This window comes from Acipenser ruthenus, chromosome 14 (assembly GCF_902713425.1).
Source record: "Acipenser ruthenus chromosome 14, fAciRut3.2 maternal haplotype, whole genome shotgun sequence".
NCBI classification, from domain to species: domain Eukaryota; kingdom Metazoa; phylum Chordata; class Actinopteri; order Acipenseriformes; family Acipenseridae; genus Acipenser; species Acipenser ruthenus.
In genome coordinates this window covers 3,877,089-3,898,223 of record NC_081202.1, presented here as the reverse complement: position 1 = coordinate 3,898,223, position 21,135 = coordinate 3,877,089, and the positions used below count along the sequence as shown (strand labels likewise).

Below are 21,135 nucleotides of genomic sequence, written 5' to 3'. Positions count from 1 at the left end.
TCACGGTCGGCTGTGACATAGCCTGGATTCGAACCTGTGATCTCCAGGCTATAGGGCACATCCTGCACTCCACGCGGAGCGCCTTTACTGGATGCTCCACTCGGGAGCACCAGCCTCACCCAGTTTGATACTGGAGCAGGATGAGTTTTACACACTGTCATGGTACACATGGAAACGAGGCATTGATTTAGCCTGATTTCACAGTGAAGTACTGAAGCACCAAGGGGGCGAGAGATGCTCTGCACATTTGAACCTCTCAGCAGTTTCTGGGCTGGTGAGTGGGGATTGTTTCAAACACAGACGTGTCCTTCCTGTTTTCTTTCAGGTGACCGTTCCTGGAAGAGAACCGATGAAAAAGACGCTGCAAATCCCCAATGGGCCGGAGAGCTTCTCTGCCTTGAAATACGACTTTGTTTTCCAAAGCAACTCCCCTACCTCAGACTCTGTTGCTGCAGAATCCTGCACCACCGCAAACCATAACAGCAACAACGCAGCAGCCTCCCTTCAGGCTCCTCACTTCGCTATCCTGCTAGCCCTAGCTGGGACTGCGGCAATAAGTAGACTAGTCAACAGCTAGCTGTTAGGAGGGCTAGTCGATTTGCAAAATCAGTAGCGGACTAGTTGGCTTTTTTTATAAAGCCGTGCCACAGAGCCATGCTGCAGTGATCCCTTTTCACCGCTGTCCTGGTACCGTTTATCACAATCCAGTGTGGATTAAACTAAGGTCCATGTTAGTAAACAAATACAAAGTCTGTACCCTTACCTTCGTTTAATCCTCTGCATCTGTATTTATCAACCGATTCAGAAAAGAAATTTCAAACCGTGTCATCTCAGTGCTGACCCTTTTCCGTGTTTGTTGTTACTTTCGGAAGTCTCGCTGCACAATGTGCCCATGTTTGACACCCTGTCCCTCGTCCCTCCATCTGAAAACAATATCATCTTTTAATCAGAATGTGTTTTTCTATTCCTCTATTAAAAAAAATAAAAATAAATAATAAGCTGTCCACTTCCCGGTAGATAAATCTGTGTGTTGATGAAAACGTGCTCTGAAATGTGTTCTCAATATAGCTGTAAATACTATATGATAAGACAAATAAATACATTGACACACAGTTAGAAAACTTGAAATGGCTCTAGACCTACGGATTTTATAAGGGTCAAACTGTGTGTCTATTTATGATAAAAACAGACCTTTGTAAACAAACAAACCAACAAATAAAGTAATGGGAACACGTTAGTTTAAGGCTCTGCTTTATGCAATCAATTACCTACCTATAAATAACATTATATATAAAGGATGTTTATCTTTATTATTATTAATTATTAATAATAATAATAATAATAATAATAATAATAATAATAATAATAATAATAATAATAGGCATCAGCAATACAGTGAGCATGTAAGTAATGCATTTATAAGAAACCTTACAATGAATATATAATATGACAAAACTTTACAAGAGTGACATTAAAATGTTATTCTATGGGTAGTAATCATCAAAAACCTTTCATAACATGTTAATAAATGTTCTAGAAACGTATCTTTTAAACTGACGTGTGGACCTTAACTCCAGGAAGGTCTGTCAGCTTGTTCGTGGTTTAGCTTTGTAGGATCTTTCTATGGCTGCTAATCAGCTAACCACGATCCCACAATAATGACAATAAATGAGATTTGGAATGGCCATAAGGCTGAGTTTGAGCATCGTGTGTCTGTTCCAGCAGGGATCAGATTAGCTCTTCTTAAGACTGCACATTCAAGCATCTTGTGTTCCACACAGATTAGCTCTTCTTAAGACTGCACATTCACGCATCTTGTGTTCCACGCAGATTAGCTCTTCTTAAGACTGCACATTCACGCATCTTGTGTTCCACGCTGATTAGCTCTTCTTAAGACTGCACATTCACGCATCTTGTGTTCCACACAGATTAGCTCTTTTTAAGACTGCACATTCACGCATCTTGTGTTCCACGCTGATTAGCTCTTCTTAAGACTGCACATTCACGCATCTTGTGTTCCACGCTGATTAGCTCTTCTTAAGACTGCACATTCACGCATCTTGTGTTCCACGCAGATTAGCTCTTCTTAAGACTGCACATTCACGCATCTTGTGTTCCACGCAGATTAGCTCTTCTTAAAACTGCACATTCACGCATCTTGTGTTCCACGCAGATTAACTCTTTTTAAGACTGCACATTCACGCATCTTGTGTTCCACGCAGATTAGCTCTTTTTAAGACTGCACATTCACGCATCTTGTGTTCCACACAGATTAGCTCTTTTTAAGACTGCACATTCACGCATCTTGTGTTCCACGCAGATTAGCTCTTCTTAAGACTGCACATTCACGCATCTTGTGTTCCACGCTGATTAGCTCTTCTTAAGACTGCACATTCACGCATCTTGTGTTCCACACAGATTAGCTCTTTTTAAGACTGCACATTCACGCATCTTGTGTTCCACGCAGATTAGCTCTTCTTAAGACTGCACATTCACGCATCTTGTGTTCCACACAGATTAACTCTTCTTAAGACTGCACATTCACGCATCTTGTGTTCCACGCAGATTAGCTCTTCTTAAGACTGCACATTCACGCATCTTGTGTTCCACGCAGATTAGCTCTTTTTAAGACTGCACATTCAAGCATCTTGTGTTCCACACAGATTAGCTCTTTTTAAGACTGCACATTCACGCATCTTGTGTTCCACGCAGATTAGCTCTTCTTAAAACTGCACATTCACGCATCTTGTGTTCCACACAGATTAGCTCTTTTTAAGACTGCACATTCACGCATCTTGTGTTCCACGCAGATTAGCTCTTCTTAAGACTGCACATTCACGCATCTTGTGTTCCACGCAGATTAGCTCTTTTTAAGACTGCACATTCACGCATCTTGTGTTCCACGCAGATTAGCTCTTCTTAAGACTGCACATTCACGCATCTTGTGTTCCACGCTGATTAGCTCTTCTTAAGACTGCACATTCACGCATCTTGTGTTCCACGCAGATTAGCTCTTCTTAAGACTGCACATTCACGCATCTTGTGTTCCACGCAGATTAGCTCTTCTTAAAACTGCACATTCACGCATCTTGTGTTCCACGCAGATTAACTCTTTTTAAGACTGCACATTCACGCATCTTGTGTTCCACGCAGATTAGCTCTTTTTAAGACTGCACATTCACGCATCTTGTGTTCCACACAGATTAGCTCTTTTTAAGACTGCACATTCACGCATCTTGTGTTCCACGCAGATTAGCTCTTCTTAAGACTGCACATTCACGCATCTTGTGTTCCACGCTGATTAGCTCTTCTTAAGACTGCACATTCACGCATCTTGTGTTCCACACAGATTAGCTCTTTTTAAGACTGCACATTCACGCATCTTGTGTTCCACACAGATTAGCTCTTTTTAAGACTGCACATTCACGCATCTTGTGTTCCACACAGATTAACTCTTCTTAAGACTGCACATTCACGCATCTTGTGTTCCACGCAGATTAGCTCTTCTTAAGACTGCACATTCACGCATCTTGTGTTCCACGCAGATTAGCTCTTTTTAAGACTGCACATTCAAGCATCTTGTGTTCCACACAGATTAGCTCTTCTTAAAACTGCACATTCACGCATCTTGTGTTCCACGCAGATTAGCTCTTTTTAAGACTGCACATTCACGCATCTTGTGTTCCACGCAGATTAGCTCTTCTTAAAACTGCACATTCACGCATCTTGTGTTCCACGCAGATTAGCTCTTCTTAAGACTGCACATTCAAGCATCTTGTGTTCCACACAGATTAGCTCTTCTTAAGACTGCACATTCACGCATCTTGTGTTCCACGCAGATTAGCTCTTCTTAAGACTGCACATTCACGCATCTTGTGTTCCACGCAGATTAGCTCTACTTAAGACTGCACATTCACGCATCTTGTGTTCCACGCTGATTAGCTCTTCTTAAGACTGCACATTCACGCATCTTGTGTTCCACGCAGATTAGCTCTTCTTAAGACTGCACATTCACGCATCTTGTGTTCCACGCAGATCAGCTCTTCTTAAGACTGCACATTCACGCATCTTGTGTTCCACGCAGATTAGCTCTTCTTAAGACTGCACATTCACGCATCTTGTGTTCCACGCAGATTAGCTCTTTTTAAGACTGCACATTCACGCATCTTGTGTTCCACGCAGATTAGCTCTTCTTAAGACTGCACATTCACGCATCTTGTGTTCCACGCAGATTAGCTCTTTTTAAGACTGCACATTCACGCATCTTGTGTTCCACGCAGATTAACTCTTCTTAAGACTGCACATTCACGCATCTTGTGTTCCACGCAGTTGCTCCAGTTACCTGGGAAGCGTTGGCTGACAAATCCTTTTTTTTTTTTTTAGCAAAATCTTTTCTTCTAGAAAGGCTAGCACAGCTAGGAAACAAGTTATAAAGGAACGGCAGACTGTGTCGATTGCAGGTGTGCAGTGACACAGAGATTTGGTCAGTGTGAATCAGACATTCTGGTTATAGCTTTATTTTCCCTTTTTGTACTGTTTTAAATATATTTTTATACACAGATTGCTAATTTGTACTTTGTATTGTAATGCTACAAATGTTAAGAGTGTGCTGTATGGAATAAATGTAATGCAAACGACATCCTCTGACAGCAAGTTAAACGAGGCTGCGTATGTTCTTCACACTTTTGTAAAACAATTTGCTTTTGTACTACCTCACAGTTCACAGTGGTATTAATTGAAATGCAAGGAAACCTTGCAATGTGCATTTTTTCAACACTTGATCTAAATAAACATGATCCAAAATGCAGCTGTTTGAGTGTTTATGTTCCACACATCACAGTGCCTCTTTAGTTCAGATGATCATCTTATTTTAAATTCGGTTCTGGATGCCTGCCGTAGATACATGTAACACAGACTAGATCAGCCCCAGGGTCTTTATAGAAGTAAGCGTCAGCGCCCTCTAGTGATGTGCCACTCTGGATCAGGTTTCCTTCTGTTTTGATGGAAATACACACCAGTTTGGTAGTTGGTGCTGTAGCTTACTAATATAAAGACACTGGCTGATCTAGCCTTTATTACAGATGTCTAAAACCAGAACAGAAGAGCAGTTCATGAACTCCCAGTCACAGCAGCTGAACACACATTTCTATACGTATGCTGTATTTAAAAAGAACGATAAACGTGTTGCATTTTACACAACGCATGAAGAAATCACCTCCAGATTGAACTCCACACCATATTGTTTTCGTCCAGACCTTCTCATCATCTTCTTTTTATATATGCGCTTCCTCGTTAGCACTGACCCCTCGCTTTCAGAAAGCCAAAGTGGTGAACAGGAAATCCAGAGCTGCATTTAAACTGCAATTAAATGACATGCTATGAAATGAAAATATATGCAACACCCTTGATTTTCATCTTTCAGAACAGGCTATTAAACTGTTACATTCGGCTTGACTTGTAATAACAGCAATGTTTCTGAATGCTTTTAAAATCAGGAGCCATCTGAGTCCATGTTGAAACCCTCACTTATTTCAGAACCTAAATAAAAAACAGCTTTATTAACATCATTATGGCTGTGCTTTTATTGTGCCTCTGAGAGTCTTTTGGTTGTTTGCTTGCTTTTCATTGTCAGATCCGGTTTGGTTTTCTCTGATGACATGGTTTTGTTACAGTGGTCCTCAGCCCCAGTGCTTTGCTACACTTATCAGGCAGCGTTTCTTATTATTCACTCTCACAGACAGCACCCGAGACCCCAGCCTGTATGGATCGACAGTGATTGATCTACAGGGTTAGACACACCTCGGAAACACAATCAAGTGCAATCACAGACAGACAAAAAATATAGCAAACCATTCAAACACACAAACAGTAGATCAAAATCAGCCTGTTAAAGATTCTATTGTCCTATTTTAAGACAGGGTGGTGTTATCATATAAAGAGCCCCCATGATTACCAGCTCCACTGCTCCCATGTACTGATCCTGATAATAAAGCCCAAAGCAGTGCTTGATTAAAGAACGGTCAATACAATAAGAGTTCCTCGGTTTACTCTGGGTGAAGATGTGTTTATAAGAGAAGTCTAATGTCAGTAAACTGCAGCACGAGCAGTGTTAACATGGAACCCTCACTTTGTTAACTGTATTATGAGCTATTATTATTATTATTTATTTCTTAGCAGACGCCCTTATCCAGGGCGACTTACAATTGTTACAAGATATCACATTAATTTTTACATACAATTACCCATTTATACAGCTGGGTTTTTACTGGAGCAATTTAGGTAAAGTACCTTGCTCAAGGGTACAACAGCAGTGTCCCCCACTGGGGATTGAACCCATGACCCTCCGGTCTGGAGTCCAGAGCCCTAACCACTACTCCACACTGCTATTAGTTTAGATATGGTGGGGGTTATACAGTTTTTAGGCTGACAGTTGTGTGTTTTTTATGGGCCCTACTTATCCTGGATTATTTTCTTGGATGCATGAATAAAAAGACTGATATAGTTGTGAAAGCACTTGAGAAGTCTGGCTGAAGTTGAACCCAGTCTGTGATTGCAATAACAAATTCTGTCTATAGCTCAGGACAGTAAATCATTTCCTTGACTCATATCTATGCCTACCATTAAAACTGTAATGCACAATGACTGGTTAATTGTTAGTTGTGTGTTGCATGTTTTAAGAGTAGATGATACTGCTGTATTTACCACAAGAATCCTGTTGGGAACTTACCATTAGTTAACTACCGCAAAACTAAGAATTATTAAGGGATTATGATGAATAGGAATTAGTAAAACTTTAATTAATCTGCATCTTAATTAACCTTGTTTTTCAGCCCAATAAAATACTGTACATGTCTGTACATGTCAAGTTTCTGCATTTTGTTATTTCCAGTCAAAGCAATCAAGCTCCTTTTCACTCAAGAGCGCGAGTATGCCCTCTTGTGTTCGTACACAGTCTCTGCATGCACACTCCGGTCCTCCCAGCTCCTACACAGCCAGGTCTGCAGATCCAAGAATCTTTTCTTCAGGAGTCGGTACACAGAGACTACAACACAAAGTGGGATAGCAGCCAGTAATTAAAGCAAGGCATTTCAGGTGGTAATCCAAGTACAGCACTGCAGTAGCAAAATTGTGACACGTTCAGCTATAGGAATCCTGGTCATTTTGGCACTATGGCACTGTATGTTAATGTTAAACAATTATTTTGTGATGCATTATTGTAATGTGTTATATAAAAGCTATTTTTTCAGTGTGGAAATGTACACCGTTCAAAACAGATACACATTCTTACAGCAGAAATTAAGGTTTAGTTTGTCACACCTGCTTATTGTTAAAGTCTACCTCCTGGTGGGAAAGAGTGGCTATTGAGCTTCTTGATATCCCCCTCAACCAGAACCTGCCAAACGTGTAAACAGGCATTTGTACAAATAAATTCTCCATTCGTATATTTCTATTTTTAACATGTATCTGTATGTTCCCTTTTATAACAATTACATATGCTGTATTTGTAATGCCTACCAAAAAATTGTCTTGGGTTTCGGCAGGATAGCACATTGTGCAAGCCCAGATACTCAAAAACCTATGTGTTACAGAAATTCTTTTTTCAAAAAAGAATAAAACCCTTTTGGAATATTAAATGAGTGTGTGGAGCTGTAGGCTGAAATAATCACCTCTGTAATAATGTAACAAAGTTGCACAGGTAGGAGCATGATACAAATAGATTAGCGAGGTGCAATATACCAAAACAGTTTCTACTTTGTTATGTATACCACTTAGTGCCATGATACAGTGTAACAACCATTAATGTAATAACTAACCGATAATGTAATACACTAATGTAATAATGTTTTTGCCGATAATGTAATAACTTAAATAATGTAATGTATTATTTTGCCCTCAATGTAATCATTTTGGTCTAATTGATCTCATTGAAGGCACACATAATATTACAGATCCCCTAGTGGTTGCTCCCGTCTTAGTCAGCAAACACCTCAATAGATTTCCAGGCAAGAGTAGTAAGTTACTGACAACCATTTGCAAAGTACGAAAAACGATATCACTTTCATGTGGCGTTTCCTCATTTACCAGTATATACTAGGAACCTTCACCCATCCCTGTTAATTGTTATTATTTTGTTTTTTCTTCAGCTGTATTGCAAACTGACATTTTGCATGATGGTTTATTATATAGGCTATAACAATGCTGTGTAAAAAAAACCCAGTTGTGTGGACCAGTATATATTAGCTGTTAAGTATATTAAAAGGGATGAAATGGATGGCCATAGATAGACAACTGAAACTGAAGAAGCAGAACAGCTTAGGTGGTATTTTTCATTTATAAACCTTCAACATGTGTTTCATGAAAACAGAAGTGTTTGACTAAAAAAAAAACAACACCTTAAGTCAATGTACATTTTGAAAAAAACATTGACCAGAATTAATGGATCAATCAATAATCTCCATGAAGCTTGACTGAAAATACAAATATTTGAGAACAATCCCAAAATATGATAAGAGACATCATAATGGTCATAATTCGTACTCAGTAACCATTCTATATAAATGGACAGAAAAACATCTCTGACTTGATTTTTTTTCCACCATCGGAGGATTTGTACCTTTTTGTATTTTTGCCCATATGCCTACATAAGGAAGGCATATAGCAGTCACAGATCATCAGATTTACATGGACCAATGCTTGGAGATCACGGATGACTCATCAGGGCAGGTTTGCAATATTGGTTGGCAGGTTATTACATTATCAGGCAAGCAGCGTTATTACATTATGCATAAAATTATTACATTATAGGGCAGACATTTTTATTACATTAAGTTATTACATTATAGGCAAATAATGATCACATTATTAGAGTATTATTACATTAATGGTTGTTACATACAGTCAGTAAATATAATGTTCAAGGCACCAAAGCTTGCACTTTATCATTGAAAGTCCCCAAGCAAACTTAACTGCTTTCAACTATACTGTAAAACAGGATTTTTTTGCAGCAACTTAATTTCGCTAATGTCCTTCAAGGTACATTTTTGCTGCAATGTTAATGTTTGCGCTTCTTTTTTCTTTAAACGTACGGCACATGTATGAATAATATATTTCACGGCACATTCATTTTGCGGATTTTTAATAAACGCGAAATTAGCAAACATTTCTTCCTCGCGAAATGTTTTTGTTTTACAGTACTTCAAATCTCTCTCCATTCTTTATTAGGAGTTTTTTGGGCAGAAAATAAAGTAGTACCACTTACATTTGAGTCATTAGTTAGCCATGCAAATGATGAACCCGTTTGGGTGTGATCTTCCCGTAACTGCAGTTGTGCGCGTCAAGCAACGAATCCAAATCTCACACTTCCAAGCAAAATGAGAATCTTGGGATGACTGGAAAAATTCAACAGGTGCATTTTATAAAAACGCCTCCAACACATGCACATTCTGCTCCCCCCCCCCCCCCCACCGCCTCCAACACATGCACATTCTGCTGTCAAAACAAGAATTGACGCTATTTGATAGAGACACACTCAATCAGAAAATATACAGCACTGAAGTACTGGAGAGAAACCTGGACAGACATTTCAACAACAATCTTCATGAATTTATTACAAACGTTATGTTTGGTTCTACTACTGATGACCACAATATGCAAACAGAATGTTCTACTCAAGTGCAACAAACCCTAAACCCCACTTGTGTCTCAAAGCAAAAATAAAATCCCAGTTTACACACTTTAATTGACTTTATTATTATTATTATTTTGTTAAAGCTATTTAAATTAACAAGACAGAATTCAGACATTGTACCAAAACAGACACTGCAGAGCACATAGTATTATACAGACCCACGCAGCCCAAACCATCAGTATGCACAGGAACCTCTCCTCTTGTTTGTGTATCTAATATTTAGACTTTAATCCAGCACAAATTATAACTGTGTGCAATGCTCCTTCTATATGGGAATATGAAGGCTACGTGTTATAAAAAAAAAAAAAAAAAAAACTTTAGGGGAAGTGTTTATTATTTTATGTCTGGGAGATTACAAAATTTACAAGATATAAAATAATATAATTGAAGTAGGTTGCTTAATTTATTTTGAGAACTATTAGCTAAGTTATTAATGCTATACAGTAGCTGTTTGCAGCTTTAAATTGGAATCTATCTTATATAGAGATTATATATATATATATATATATATATTATATATATATATATATATATATAAAGAAGAAAGAAAGAAACATGACAATTGAGTCAGTGTTTAAGGTTTATACTTAAATTTAACCGCCCCTTTTCTGTCAAAGTTAATGTTATTTTGTATATCAGATTTCACTAAATTAAGGACTATTCTAGGGGTTTAATTTAATTACAGGGAATCTGGAAGCCTGTTATTAAAAACAGTTAACATGCACTCAGGGATCCTGTAGCTTTCTAGGTTAATAGTTTATCTACAATATCCGCTGCCATGGAAGGGTAGGGCCTAACTGATATACTGCAGTTCAATATCTGGGCAGAAAAATGCTTTGCAAAGAAACTCAATTACCCTATACAGATTTTCTAATCCTTAAAAAAAAAATATTCTTAGCAACGCTTTGACACTTTAAATTCACATAAATCTAAAAATGTTAGCAAATACAAACTTTAGATACATTTAACTGCAGAACCACAACTAAACTACTGTATTTAACATATTTACAAGTTTTAAATTCAGGTGTTCTAATTATGCAAGGGCCATCTGAAAAGTATAAATCATACTAACCCTAAATAATAAATTATGTAAGTAAATGCATTTAATGTGCCATTCAAACAGCATATGAACACAAATAATAAATTAAATCAGTGAAAATGTAAACCAACTTAAAATAAAACAATAGTTAAAACTCACCACTTTAGGTGTGGTATTCTCCAAATGCATCACAAATAATTACAAAGTAAACACCTGTAAAGGCCTTGCTTGTTCTCACACCTTGAACCCTTTAAAAGATCTAGAACACCTGCTGACGCCCCTTTCCTTTTCCACACAGCACTGCTGTGCACGCTGACTCCTCAAACAGCACTATGCACACTTTATGGAACTCTAGAACTCGGATGTCAGCAGGCATTCCAGGATCTCCAACAGTGGTAAGTACTTGTGCCTCTTTCACTTCATTCCAACCAAGTTATTTAATTGAACACCTAGCTTTAGTACACAATTACAATAGCTGGGGGCCGCTTCCCAAAAGCTACTTTAAGTCAAGCCTACACTGAAACAAGAGTCCCAAACCTCTAAGTGTTTCCAGAGGTTCCTGAACTTGTACTGATGTCAATGGAGGTTAGGAATCGGGATAAGACAATAGTGTATGGCTGCTTTAAAACGAATAGTTTTATTTGAATCTTCAGAAACCTAGCACTTAGTCATCGTTGTAGATTTCAACCAAAAATGACTAAACTTGTTCCTCCACCATTACACCCTTGAGTGATACTTGAAAACCAAATGGATGCTTGTGAGAATCTTGAGAGGTTTGGGAAATAAACAGGAAGATAGTTCAAAAGCGGAATAATCTTAGAGTCACAAGTACTGCTGTTAAGGGGAAGCGCCCCCCAGGTCGGGGCAAGGCTCTGGACGGCTCAGTTCAATAATTAAGGACATGGATGGTAGGTCCTGGAATGGAATTGAACGAAAGAGCCATAAATGAGAACCACTGATCATAGCTATCAGAACTGCTTTATGAACTCACAGGTTGAGGCATGTTCGCTAAAGGCACATTTTAGAATGGTCCCTGACTTCAAGTATTCTCAACAGTGTATACATGCAGAGAAATGCAGTCCCACTTTAACAAAATAATGACATTTATGTGTTACCATAGACAATCATTGGTCCAAAACCAGATTTAAAAGAAAAAATTAAAATAATCTTTTCTGAGCGACATTATACTTGAGATCTCAACCTGTCAAAAAGGCATCTATGTTTTTAACAATAGTTTTCCCAAAATATTTAAATTTTAGAACAAGAAAATATGCATTAAAAAACAATACACAAAAAATCTCTTCAAACATATAATTCTAATAATATTTGCTTATATTAAATAGCCATCTTTACTGTGCATGCTCTCAGCTGAAGTAGGTTAACACCACCATCTGTATCGGCTGTCTGCAGACCGGACATAACTTATTGCGCTTCTTGAGCTTCTTGGCGCAGGTGTAGCATGCCATGAGGTGGCCCGTCCTGCCGTGAACGATACAGCCGTTCTTGGGCCGGCTCTGGCAGATGACGCAGGGCTCCACACTGCTCTGGGGGAGGCAGGGCTCCAGACTGCTCTCCCTCTCCAGCTCTGGGGTCTCCTCTTGGCTGTTACTGGTGCTTGAGGTGGATGGCTGCGAGGACAAGGTCTCCTGAGATTCGGAAGCAGACGTTGCGCAGCCCTCCGAAGAGCAAACATCATTGCTTTTGTTCACGTCCAACTTCGATCCGCAAGAGGGATCTGAAATGGCTCTCTTGCCGTCTGGAACATCAATGCCTTCCTCTAGACCTGGCTTGTCCAGGGTAGCTGACTTTGAGTTCCAGGATTTGGGATTGTTGAATTCTGGAAACCAGTCTTTACGGAGTGACCAACATCTATGGCATCGGCCGGGAAGAGGTGGGTTGAGTTCGTCGCATTTTGAGCACTTCCAGTAATCCTAAAAATAAAAAAGTAAGGTTTGCAACGAATACAGTCTCTGCCAAGGATATAAAAGATACTTTAAACATGACAACTTACTGCTACCGAAATTTCTGTGTCCTCATCAAAGGAGTCATCATCTTCAGCCTCGAAGATGGTGACTTCGTAAACCTGTGAAAGATACACAGGTTTGAGTTTCATATTTCCCAATGGCATACAGAGTAATAATTATTATTTATTTCTTAGCAGACGGCCTTATCCAGGGCGACTTACAATTGTTACAAGATATCACATTATTTTTACATACAGTGCCTTGCATAAGTATTCACCCCCCTTGGACTTTTCCACATTTTGTAGTGTTACAACCTGGAATTAAAATGGATTTAACTGGGATTTTAACCATTTGATTTACACAACACTTTGAAGATGCAAAATATTTTTTATTGTGACACAAAAGTTAAATTAAACAAAAAAAAGACATTTGTTGGTTGCATAAGTATTCACCCCCCGAGTCAATACTTGGTAGAAGCACCTTTGGCAGCAATTACAGCTGTGAGTCTTTTTGGGTAAGTCTCTACCAGCTTTGCACATCTGGATCCTGCAATTTTTGCCCATTCTTCTTGGCAAAATTGCTCAAGCTCTGTCAAGCTGGATGGGCACTGTTGGTGAACAGCAATTTTGAAGTCTTGCCACAGATTCCCAATCGGATTGAGGTCTGGGATTTGACTGGGCCATTCTAAGACATTCAGGTTCTTGTTTTTAAACCACTCCAGTGTAGCTTTGGCTGTGTGTTTAGGGTCATTGTCCTGCTGGAAAGTGAACCTCCGCCCCAGTCCCAGGTCTCTTGCAGACAAACAGGTTTTCCTCTAGAATTTCCCTGTATTTGGCTCCATCCATCTTGCCCTCAATCCTGACCAGTTTCCCAGTCCCTGTCGATGAAAAGCATCCCCATAACATGATGCTGCCAACACGCTTCACCGTGGGGATGGTGTTCTCAGGGTGATGAGCAGTGTTGGCTTTGCGCCACACATAGCGCTTTACGCTAAGGCCAAAAAGTTCAACCTTTTTCCACATGTTTGCTGCGTTTCCCACATGCCTTTTGGCAAAATCCAAACAGGATTTGATATGGGGTTTTTTTCAGCAATGGCTTTCTTCTCGCCACTCTTCCATAAAGCCCAGCTTTGTGGAGCGTCCGGGTTATAGTTGTCCCATGGACAGTTTCTCCCATCTCAGCTGTGGATCTCTCCAGCTCCTTCAGTCTCACCATTGGCCTCTTGGTTGCTTCTCTGACTAATGCCCTCCTTACCTGGTCACTGAGTTTTGGTGGACGGCCTTCTCTAGGCAGAGTCGCGGTTGTGCCATATTCTTTCCATTTTTTAATAATGGATTTAACGGTGCTCCGGGGTAAATTTAAAGTTTGGGATATTTTTTTATAACCCAACCCTGATTGGTGCTTTTCCAGAACTTTATCCCAAACTTGTTTTGATAGCTCCTTGGTCTTCATGATGCTGTTTTTTTAGATATGCTCTCTAACAAACTCTGGGGCCTTCCAGAAACAGGTGTATTTAATCTGAGATCATGTGACACTAATTGCACACAGGTGGACTCCATTCAACTAATTGTGACTTCTGAAGGCAATTGGTTGCACCAGAGCTTATTTAGGGGTGTCACAGCAAAGGGGGTGAATACTTATGCAATCAAGACTTTTCAGTTTTTTATTTGTAAATAATTTTGAAAAATATGTAGATTTTTTTCCCCACTTCGACATTATGGACTATTTTGTGTAGATCAGTGACACAAAATCCTAATTAAATCCATTTTAATTGCAGGTTGTAACACTACAAAATGTGGAAAAGTCCAAGGGGGTGAATACTTATGCAAGGCACTGTACAATTACCCATTTACACAGTTGGGTTTTTACTGGAGCACTCTAGGTAAAGCAACTTGCTCAAGGGTACAGCAGCAGTGTCCCACACCTGGGACTGAACCCACGACACTCTGGTCAAGAGTGCAGAGCCCTAACCACTACTCCACACTGCTGCCCTAGTTAATGCCTGAGTAATGCCTGATTAATGCTGTACTGAAAAGACGTAAAACCTCGTCATCTTCATCGGTCAGATCCTGCGCCTCTTCGTTCTGACTGTAAGTATCCGAGTGAACGGATTCCACTTCAAACTCCACACTGAAATGGTCCGAGTCGGAATCTTGGCTAAACCAAGTTTCATCCGAGTCTTCGCTGCCGGAAACAATGTCAGCATCCTACAAGCATACAGAGAAGATTCTTTCAAAACTACATTGGCTTTTGGGGGGGGGTTTCTTAGATACCTTGCCAGATAACCTGTAGAAAATAAGTGAATCACTTGACTATTAATACACAGAATCATACTGTCAAAGGACTGGGATTGTTTAACACAGCTGCAAGTACATTTCTTATTCCAGTTGGTTAACTGTTTTTCTTTCTTTTCTTATTTATTTAAATTGGCAACAAATTCAAGATTACAATTTTCCAATTCACTTACAGGATTAGTGGGAGAATCCGAGGACAACTCACTGCTCCCGTGCTCCCGACACAATCCGCCAATCACACACCACGACAAGCTATCGTCAAAAGTGAGCGAGATGCTGTCAGATTTGTGCCTTTTCCTGCGCCGCCCACTCTCCTCCTTCTCATCATTATCATCATCTGCAGATGTGTTGTCTGTGAAGGAGATGTTGCAATGTTCATTATTGCAAGCGTCCTACATGCAGGCTTCACACTTCCTTATCCTCTACAGGGCTGACAATTTGTCCACTGTATTACTCAGATACGCCCCTTTTTTTTCCCGGCAGTCTCACTCGGCCATTGAATGGTTAGAATCCTGTTTATGATGTCGGTATATATATACATATATATACACACATACACACATACATACACACACACACAAAAACACTCTACATGTCCATACCGGATTCGTTACTTTTCCGACGTCTCCTTCCAGCGGTAGCTGGACTACATGCAGCACCATTCTCTTCATTGGAATCACAGCCCGATACCTAGACGATATTTCATTAAAAACGTTTTAGAAATTTGACTTTTTAACCAACAAAATGCAGTAGAATCTACATGGTGTAAATTGCAAAACACCTTGCTTGTTGGCTTTGTCCTACACAGCCTTGGGAAATCACCTGGTTGCACAGGACTGAACTCTGAAGAATAAGGTTTATCTAGAAATACTGGTGAGGAACTGCTGGATCAGTGGTACCCAAATGCCTTCAGGTCCATTCCAATCCAGGACTGTTCCAATCAAGTGTCAAATTAGTTCACTAATCCTTAGCCATTAACTCATTCAATTAGTGAGCAAGAGTTGGGAACCACTGTGTCAGATACATTATTGCAGCTAGTTAAAATGTAACAAATGATCTGCTGTTCTGGAATCTGAACTCCCAATAAAACATAACTGGAGTGTTCCATAGCAGTAGCTAAAGGGACAGGGAGCTCTTCTGTGTGGCTATTTGGTGCAGAGCAAAACTTCACATGAGACCTTATGCACTGTTTATGGATAGACATTTCTATATTCCTTAAAACTAGACAGAAATGATTTAATGTTGTACTTAATGCTTTGGGTCATTTGTAGGCTATACAGCATAAACAGATAATGACTTTACCATTAGACAAAACTGAGATGTTATATTTGTAGAAACAAAAAAACAACTAAGTTTCACCCTTTTTGTCAAAGTCCTGCACATCTGCAATTATATTAAATACAATCAGAAAGAAAACTTACGAATTATGCAAAATTACGAGCTTTCATGAAGTATTCTCACCTCTGGGCCTCTATCTGTTTCACTCTGACACCTGGGTTCTGTTAAGGCTGTGAGGAGATCTACAGGAACCAAACATAGAAGACAGAGAAACATTCATCTAAAAATCACTCAATTTAACTAACATCAGCTTGTCAGTAGAAGCCCTATTATAATATAAACAATTGGTTAAATCCAAATTTAGCCCAGACCTTTAGACATGGTATTTCTGAATAACATGTCTGAATTTTCTATGAATGCTTACCTGGATTTTTGACAGCTATCAGGTTTTTGGAGATCATTGCATACAATACCCTGGAAAACGAAAACACAAAACAACACGTTGAGAAACGTTAGGGCACGATTGTTAAACAAGACATGCAATAAGCTTTGGACCTGAAAGCTGTGCCAAGTCAGTCATGTCTGTAATCTGAGGAGCAGTAACTCCTTGTGTCAGCTAGAGGTCTCCCTGAACCATTTGGAATAAGTGGGCTCAACAGCATAAAGTATTTTGATCTTCGTGGCACTGTTTGGGAAACCAATTACAGACTTGCATTGGTACGGCGTTACACGTACCGTGGTTCTTTCACAGAAAAGCTGTGTACTCCCAAAACGTCTCCTAGAAGATCACTAGAACAGTGGACTATGTGTTGCTGTTTCTTGTCATACAGCTCTTTATCCATGATGTATTGCCCCAGGTAAAACATGACCTAAAATGCAAATATAACAATACAAATACAGTTTTAAAGAAAACTACTACAAAAAGGACTGTGTTAATAAAGCACACTGTCATCCCCGAAAATGCACTGCAGTCTATTTTGTACCTTGGATGTGATATTAAAGGTCTCAAATGAAATACCTGCTACTCTTTTCAAACCTGTTTTCAGTCATCAGTTTTGCAATTCTCCTAAGAGTGAAGTTGGTGATCAAAAAAAAACTAAAGAAAAGTTATTAAAGGCTATACGTTATTGTCTATTTTCTGTAAAATTATTCAGATTCAAATTATATATTTCATTTTTACATAATTAAATTAAAAAAAACCACAAGGTCAGCCACTGGTACTGCACAATACTTTGTGAAAATACTATTACAATGGATGCATTTTTTTTTTCATAGAGAAATGTTATACATTTTAACAACCAACACATCTGCATATTATTGCAAATCAGAAACTAAAAAAAATATTTTAGTAAAATATGTTGCAGTGCAAATTCACATAACCAACATACCAAGGCTAAACATTCAAAATTCACATAACCAACATACCAAGGCTGGACATTCAAAATTCACACAACCAACAAACCAAGGCTAAACATTTAATTTTGTCAGGCTTAGCCTGAGTGAGAGAGTCCTTGAGCACCTGGTTTTCAGTAATTTTAGCATCCTGTTACATTGCTGCTTACCTCTTTCATTGTGAAAATGTCCTTTTCTGCACCACCGCAGCGCAGCAATGTAAGCAGCTGTGCTTTCGGTTTCACCTGCAACCAAAACATGTAGAACTACGCTAAATAACATGTCAAAAAACAAACAGCAACACCACATTCACAGGACATGAAACATCAAAACTTACCAGTTTTTCATTATCTGGTGTATTTATTAGTGAATTGCTTAAGCAGTTTTCTGTAGAGGTTGCCATTGTGATACCTGTCAACAGAAAACAAATGTCAAAAAATACTTGCAGAAAACACACCATCCCTGCTAATTATACATATGTTCATGCAGTCATGTTGTTAAACAGTTAATGCACACACACATCACAAAATACACAGAACACTCCTGCGTTTTTCTATTAAAAAAGATTTACACTTAGCAATAAATCAAAACTGTAAACTGCTGCACTGTACAGACTCCACTGCATCTTTCAAAATTAAAAAAAAAAACATGATTTTTAATAATAAAAGCACAGGTCCTTACCTTTAAATTAGAACATACGATAACAATTATATATATCTTAATGTATAAATTACTCTGAACTGTACATAAAGTGCTTCTCCTATACGTTCCTTGGCAATGCAGACCTATCCCCTGCGTTTGCTCGGGTTTAAATAGCCGTGCTTGGACATGCCCGGGCTAGACTCTCCCTGCTGGTTTCTATATTGAATGCAGGGCTTTGGGAGTTGGAGGTGTAACATGTTTGAACATGACTGGAGTCTGAGTGCTGACTCACCTACCACTGGAGCCGCGACACAGCCGCGCATGAACTCAGTGGTGGAGAGGGAGCGCTGGTGCAGCTCACGATGTGCCCCGACATGCCCAAACATCACACGCCTAATAAATCGCAATATATTACATCGTTATGGCTATGGTATTGCACAACACACCGCCCTCTTATTATTACCAATCAAATGGGCGTTAGCCTTCTTAAACGAATTGTAAAAAGCCACGTCCCTTTTTACAGTAATCGCGCGCGACTGCTATATTATTGATACATGTAAATATGATAGTTGCTGAAAGTATTGCGAAGCTGAACGGATTAATAGAGTAGTGCGTCACTACACGCAGTCGTCAATGCGTTCCCCTGCAAAGTTTTCAGAAGTCAGGAGAACTAGTTTATGCGCCGCATTTTATTTAGTCACATTATTAATATCAAGTTTCGTTGCATTTACTGTATTTGTAGTCACGTTGAAGGAACTGCAAGTCACATTTTTCAAATCTTCACACAAGTGTTTACTCTATATATTGAACATTTATTGCATTCAACATATATAAAATAATTTTATAGGCCTGGTTTCTTTTTTCATTCTACGGAGTTTCTGCACCGCTAAACCCAAACTAGTAAACTTTCACGAGTTGAGTTTATCTGCTTTGTTTTTTGTAATATAACAATAGATAATATTAAAATGTCTTTAATCCTATCACTAAATTAATAACAAAGCTGAACATGTGATTTATGTTAAGTGCGGATTTGTGTTAACAAACATTCAAACAATGACAAAAGCATGCTTTGTTTACAACCTAATAGTTACTTCATATCTAAAAAAATAATAGTGGCAAAATGTATTCAAAATATTGTTGACGTACATAAATGCTACGTGTTGCTGCCTTTAAAACGCCTGGATTGCACATAAACATACATTTTAAAGGACCGGATAGTCAGAGGTTTGTCTTACCTCAACGTGCCGAGTTTCCCTGCGCCTGTCTGGGTAGTATTTGCAGGAAAGTTCTACCATATAGGCCTTCTTCGTGAGGCCTGGGGCGGTATAATTTGTTTAGCTTATAAATGTAAAATAAATACTCAAAGCGGCCTGCTAAATCCTATCTGCAGTAAATGTGAAACATGTAGAAAAAAATAATACTTGGAGAACAAACAAACAAACCAAAAAAACCCACAAGTACCCCGAATTTTGAGTAACGAGATGAAAACCACTTTAACAAATGAAGCAGTTTCCTGGCTGGCATTCGCTCCCTCTAGTGGCCGTAATAAAAACTTCACTTACAGAGCTTGATGCAAATGGACGTGTGATTAAGGTTACCAGCATTTTTTGTACTCATTTTTAATAGTCTACAAATAAACAGTTATCGTTATCATTTGCAGCACACAAACCATACACATTATTACACGGGGCATTCAAAATATGAGTATTCTGTAAATAAGTTAAACAAATGTGTTAAATGTCTTGTGCCCTTATACCACGCATCATAGTCCATTTGTATTTCATGTTGCATTCTTTTCGTCTGGTACAAACGTCAATGCTTTACCAGACCTGCAATTAACAGGTTATTGTAATAATGAGTTTGAAGACTGCATATGGCATTCTTATCTGCAATGTGCAACTGTAAGACATGTCCCCGTGTAATCAATCACCTGTGGAAGTCGGGGAACGTCGTGAAGCGGCTGTGAATGGACAGCTGGCAGCTGCGTGCTTTACACGCATTAGTGCTTCTGAACACCTGCTGCCTTCCCTTCACTAACTGTCCAAAACTAAAATCCTGTCACTGAAACACGGGCACGTGTTACCCCCAGAACAACAACTAACTCTTTCTATTGAGCTGGTTTAGGTCAGTTTAGTCCCCTAGTGGGCATGAGTCCACATTACAAACAAACAGCACCACCCTGAACGGTGTGTGGCGCAATCTCTGTTTGAGAGGGAGGCCCAGGGCTGAAAAAACGTTACCCCTCACCTAGGTGCAGTTCGGTTCAACCAGCAACAGCAGCTATACTCTGTGCCAGGGCTTAAGAGGTGAAACACGACTTCATTCCACTCTGCTATCCATGAAAGGATGTATGAATATTTGGTTCATATAAACAGGTAAACTTTTGTATAAAATATTTCTTCCATAATGTGTTTATAGTTAGGTGACTAAAACGATGCATTGTTACTCTCTGTGTGTTTCCATGGTCTATATCTGAAATTGATTAATTCAAAATGTAAAAATAACTTCCAGTAAATCTAAAAATAACTTCCAGTAAACTTGAAAAAAACAGCTTGGTGTTTAATAAGAAACAAATGTGATTCAAAATAGTATTTGTTTGTGATCCTAGAGACACTCCAGTTAAGACAATGTAAACAAACTGACTGGATAACACTGTGAAGGGGGTGCCCAGAAGAGTTAACAGTGAAATAAAGCAATTCATATGGCAGTCAACAAGGAACTGTATTATAGCACAGAACTGAACACTGCAGCTCCCATTTAACTCACAAGATCCTGCAGGAATACTGGCAGTGGTAGCTATTGAATACTAAATGAGGTATCAGCCATCTGTAATCTCTC

General features: G+C 39.0%; 2 protein-coding genes and 1 long non-coding RNA gene across 10 annotated transcripts in view; 1 reads left to right on the top strand and 2 right to left on the bottom strand.

Moving 5' to 3' along the window:
* The window catches only part of LOC117419352 (carboxypeptidase M-like), a 30,787-nt gene extending 26,749 nt beyond the window's left edge, over positions 1–4,038 (top strand). For all 5 annotated transcript variants that reach the window (XM_058985611.1, XM_034032039.3, XM_034032040.3 and 2 more), the window contains exon 9: positions 326–4,038. In XM_058985611.1, coding sequence (XP_058841594.1) covers positions 326–577 — 252 coding nt within the window. In that variant the 3' untranslated portion in view covers positions 578–4,038. The remainder of the gene's footprint in view (positions 1–325) is intronic.
* Positions 4,039–4,308: 270 nt separating this feature from the next.
* On the bottom strand, positions 4,309–9,469 carry LOC131697389 (uncharacterized). Its single transcript, XR_009307221.1, has 3 exons — positions 9,260–9,469; positions 7,318–7,393; positions 4,309–7,042 (listed from the first exon to the last, which is right to left on the bottom strand). It is a non-coding gene; the product is annotated as an uncharacterized LOC131697389 (long non-coding RNA).
* Positions 9,470–9,577: 108 nt separating this feature from the next.
* Positions 9,578–19,888, bottom strand: LOC117419350 (E3 ubiquitin-protein ligase Mdm2-like). Of its 4 annotated transcripts, none has more exons than XM_034032024.3 (11): positions 19,533–19,888; positions 17,993–18,066; positions 17,826–17,900; positions 16,999–17,132; positions 16,688–16,737; positions 16,447–16,505; positions 15,588–15,675; positions 15,159–15,337; positions 14,737–14,898; positions 12,739–12,810; positions 9,578–12,658 (listed from the first exon to the last, which is right to left on the bottom strand). In XM_034032024.3, the coding sequence occupies exons 2-11, from the start codon at positions 18,056–18,058 to the stop codon at positions 12,092–12,094; spliced, it is 1,452 nt and encodes a 483-aa protein (XP_033887915.2). In that variant the 5' UTR covers positions 18,059–18,066; positions 19,533–19,888; the 3' UTR covers positions 9,578–12,091. The 4 variants fall into 4 exon arrangements, with proteins under 4 accessions (XP_033887915.2, XP_058841585.1, XP_058841586.1 ...); XM_058985602.1 differs by lacking the exon at positions 19,533–19,888 and adding an exon at positions 18,590–18,698; XM_058985603.1 differs by lacking the exon at positions 19,533–19,888 and adding an exon at positions 18,590–18,698 and having other exon boundaries at positions 12,745–12,810.
* Between the last annotated feature and the right edge of the window lie 1,247 nt (positions 19,889–21,135).

What these genes read in the sequence shown, in the direction of transcription:
- LOC117419350 (XM_058985602.1), bottom strand. Translation starts at nt 18,683, where the DNA reads ATGTTTGGGCATGTCGGGGCACATCGTGAGCTGCACCAGCGCTCCCTC. An exon ending in CACCAGATAATGAAAAACTG is followed by an intron (nt 17,901 to 17,992) that starts GTAAGTTTTGAT and finishes TTTTGGTTGCAG; the next exon opens with GTGAAACCGAAAGCACAGCT. An exon ending in ACACAGAAATTTCGGTAGCA is followed by an intron (nt 12,659 to 12,738) that starts GTAAGTTGTCAT and finishes TTTTATTTTTAG; the next exon opens with GATTACTGGAAGTGCTCAAA.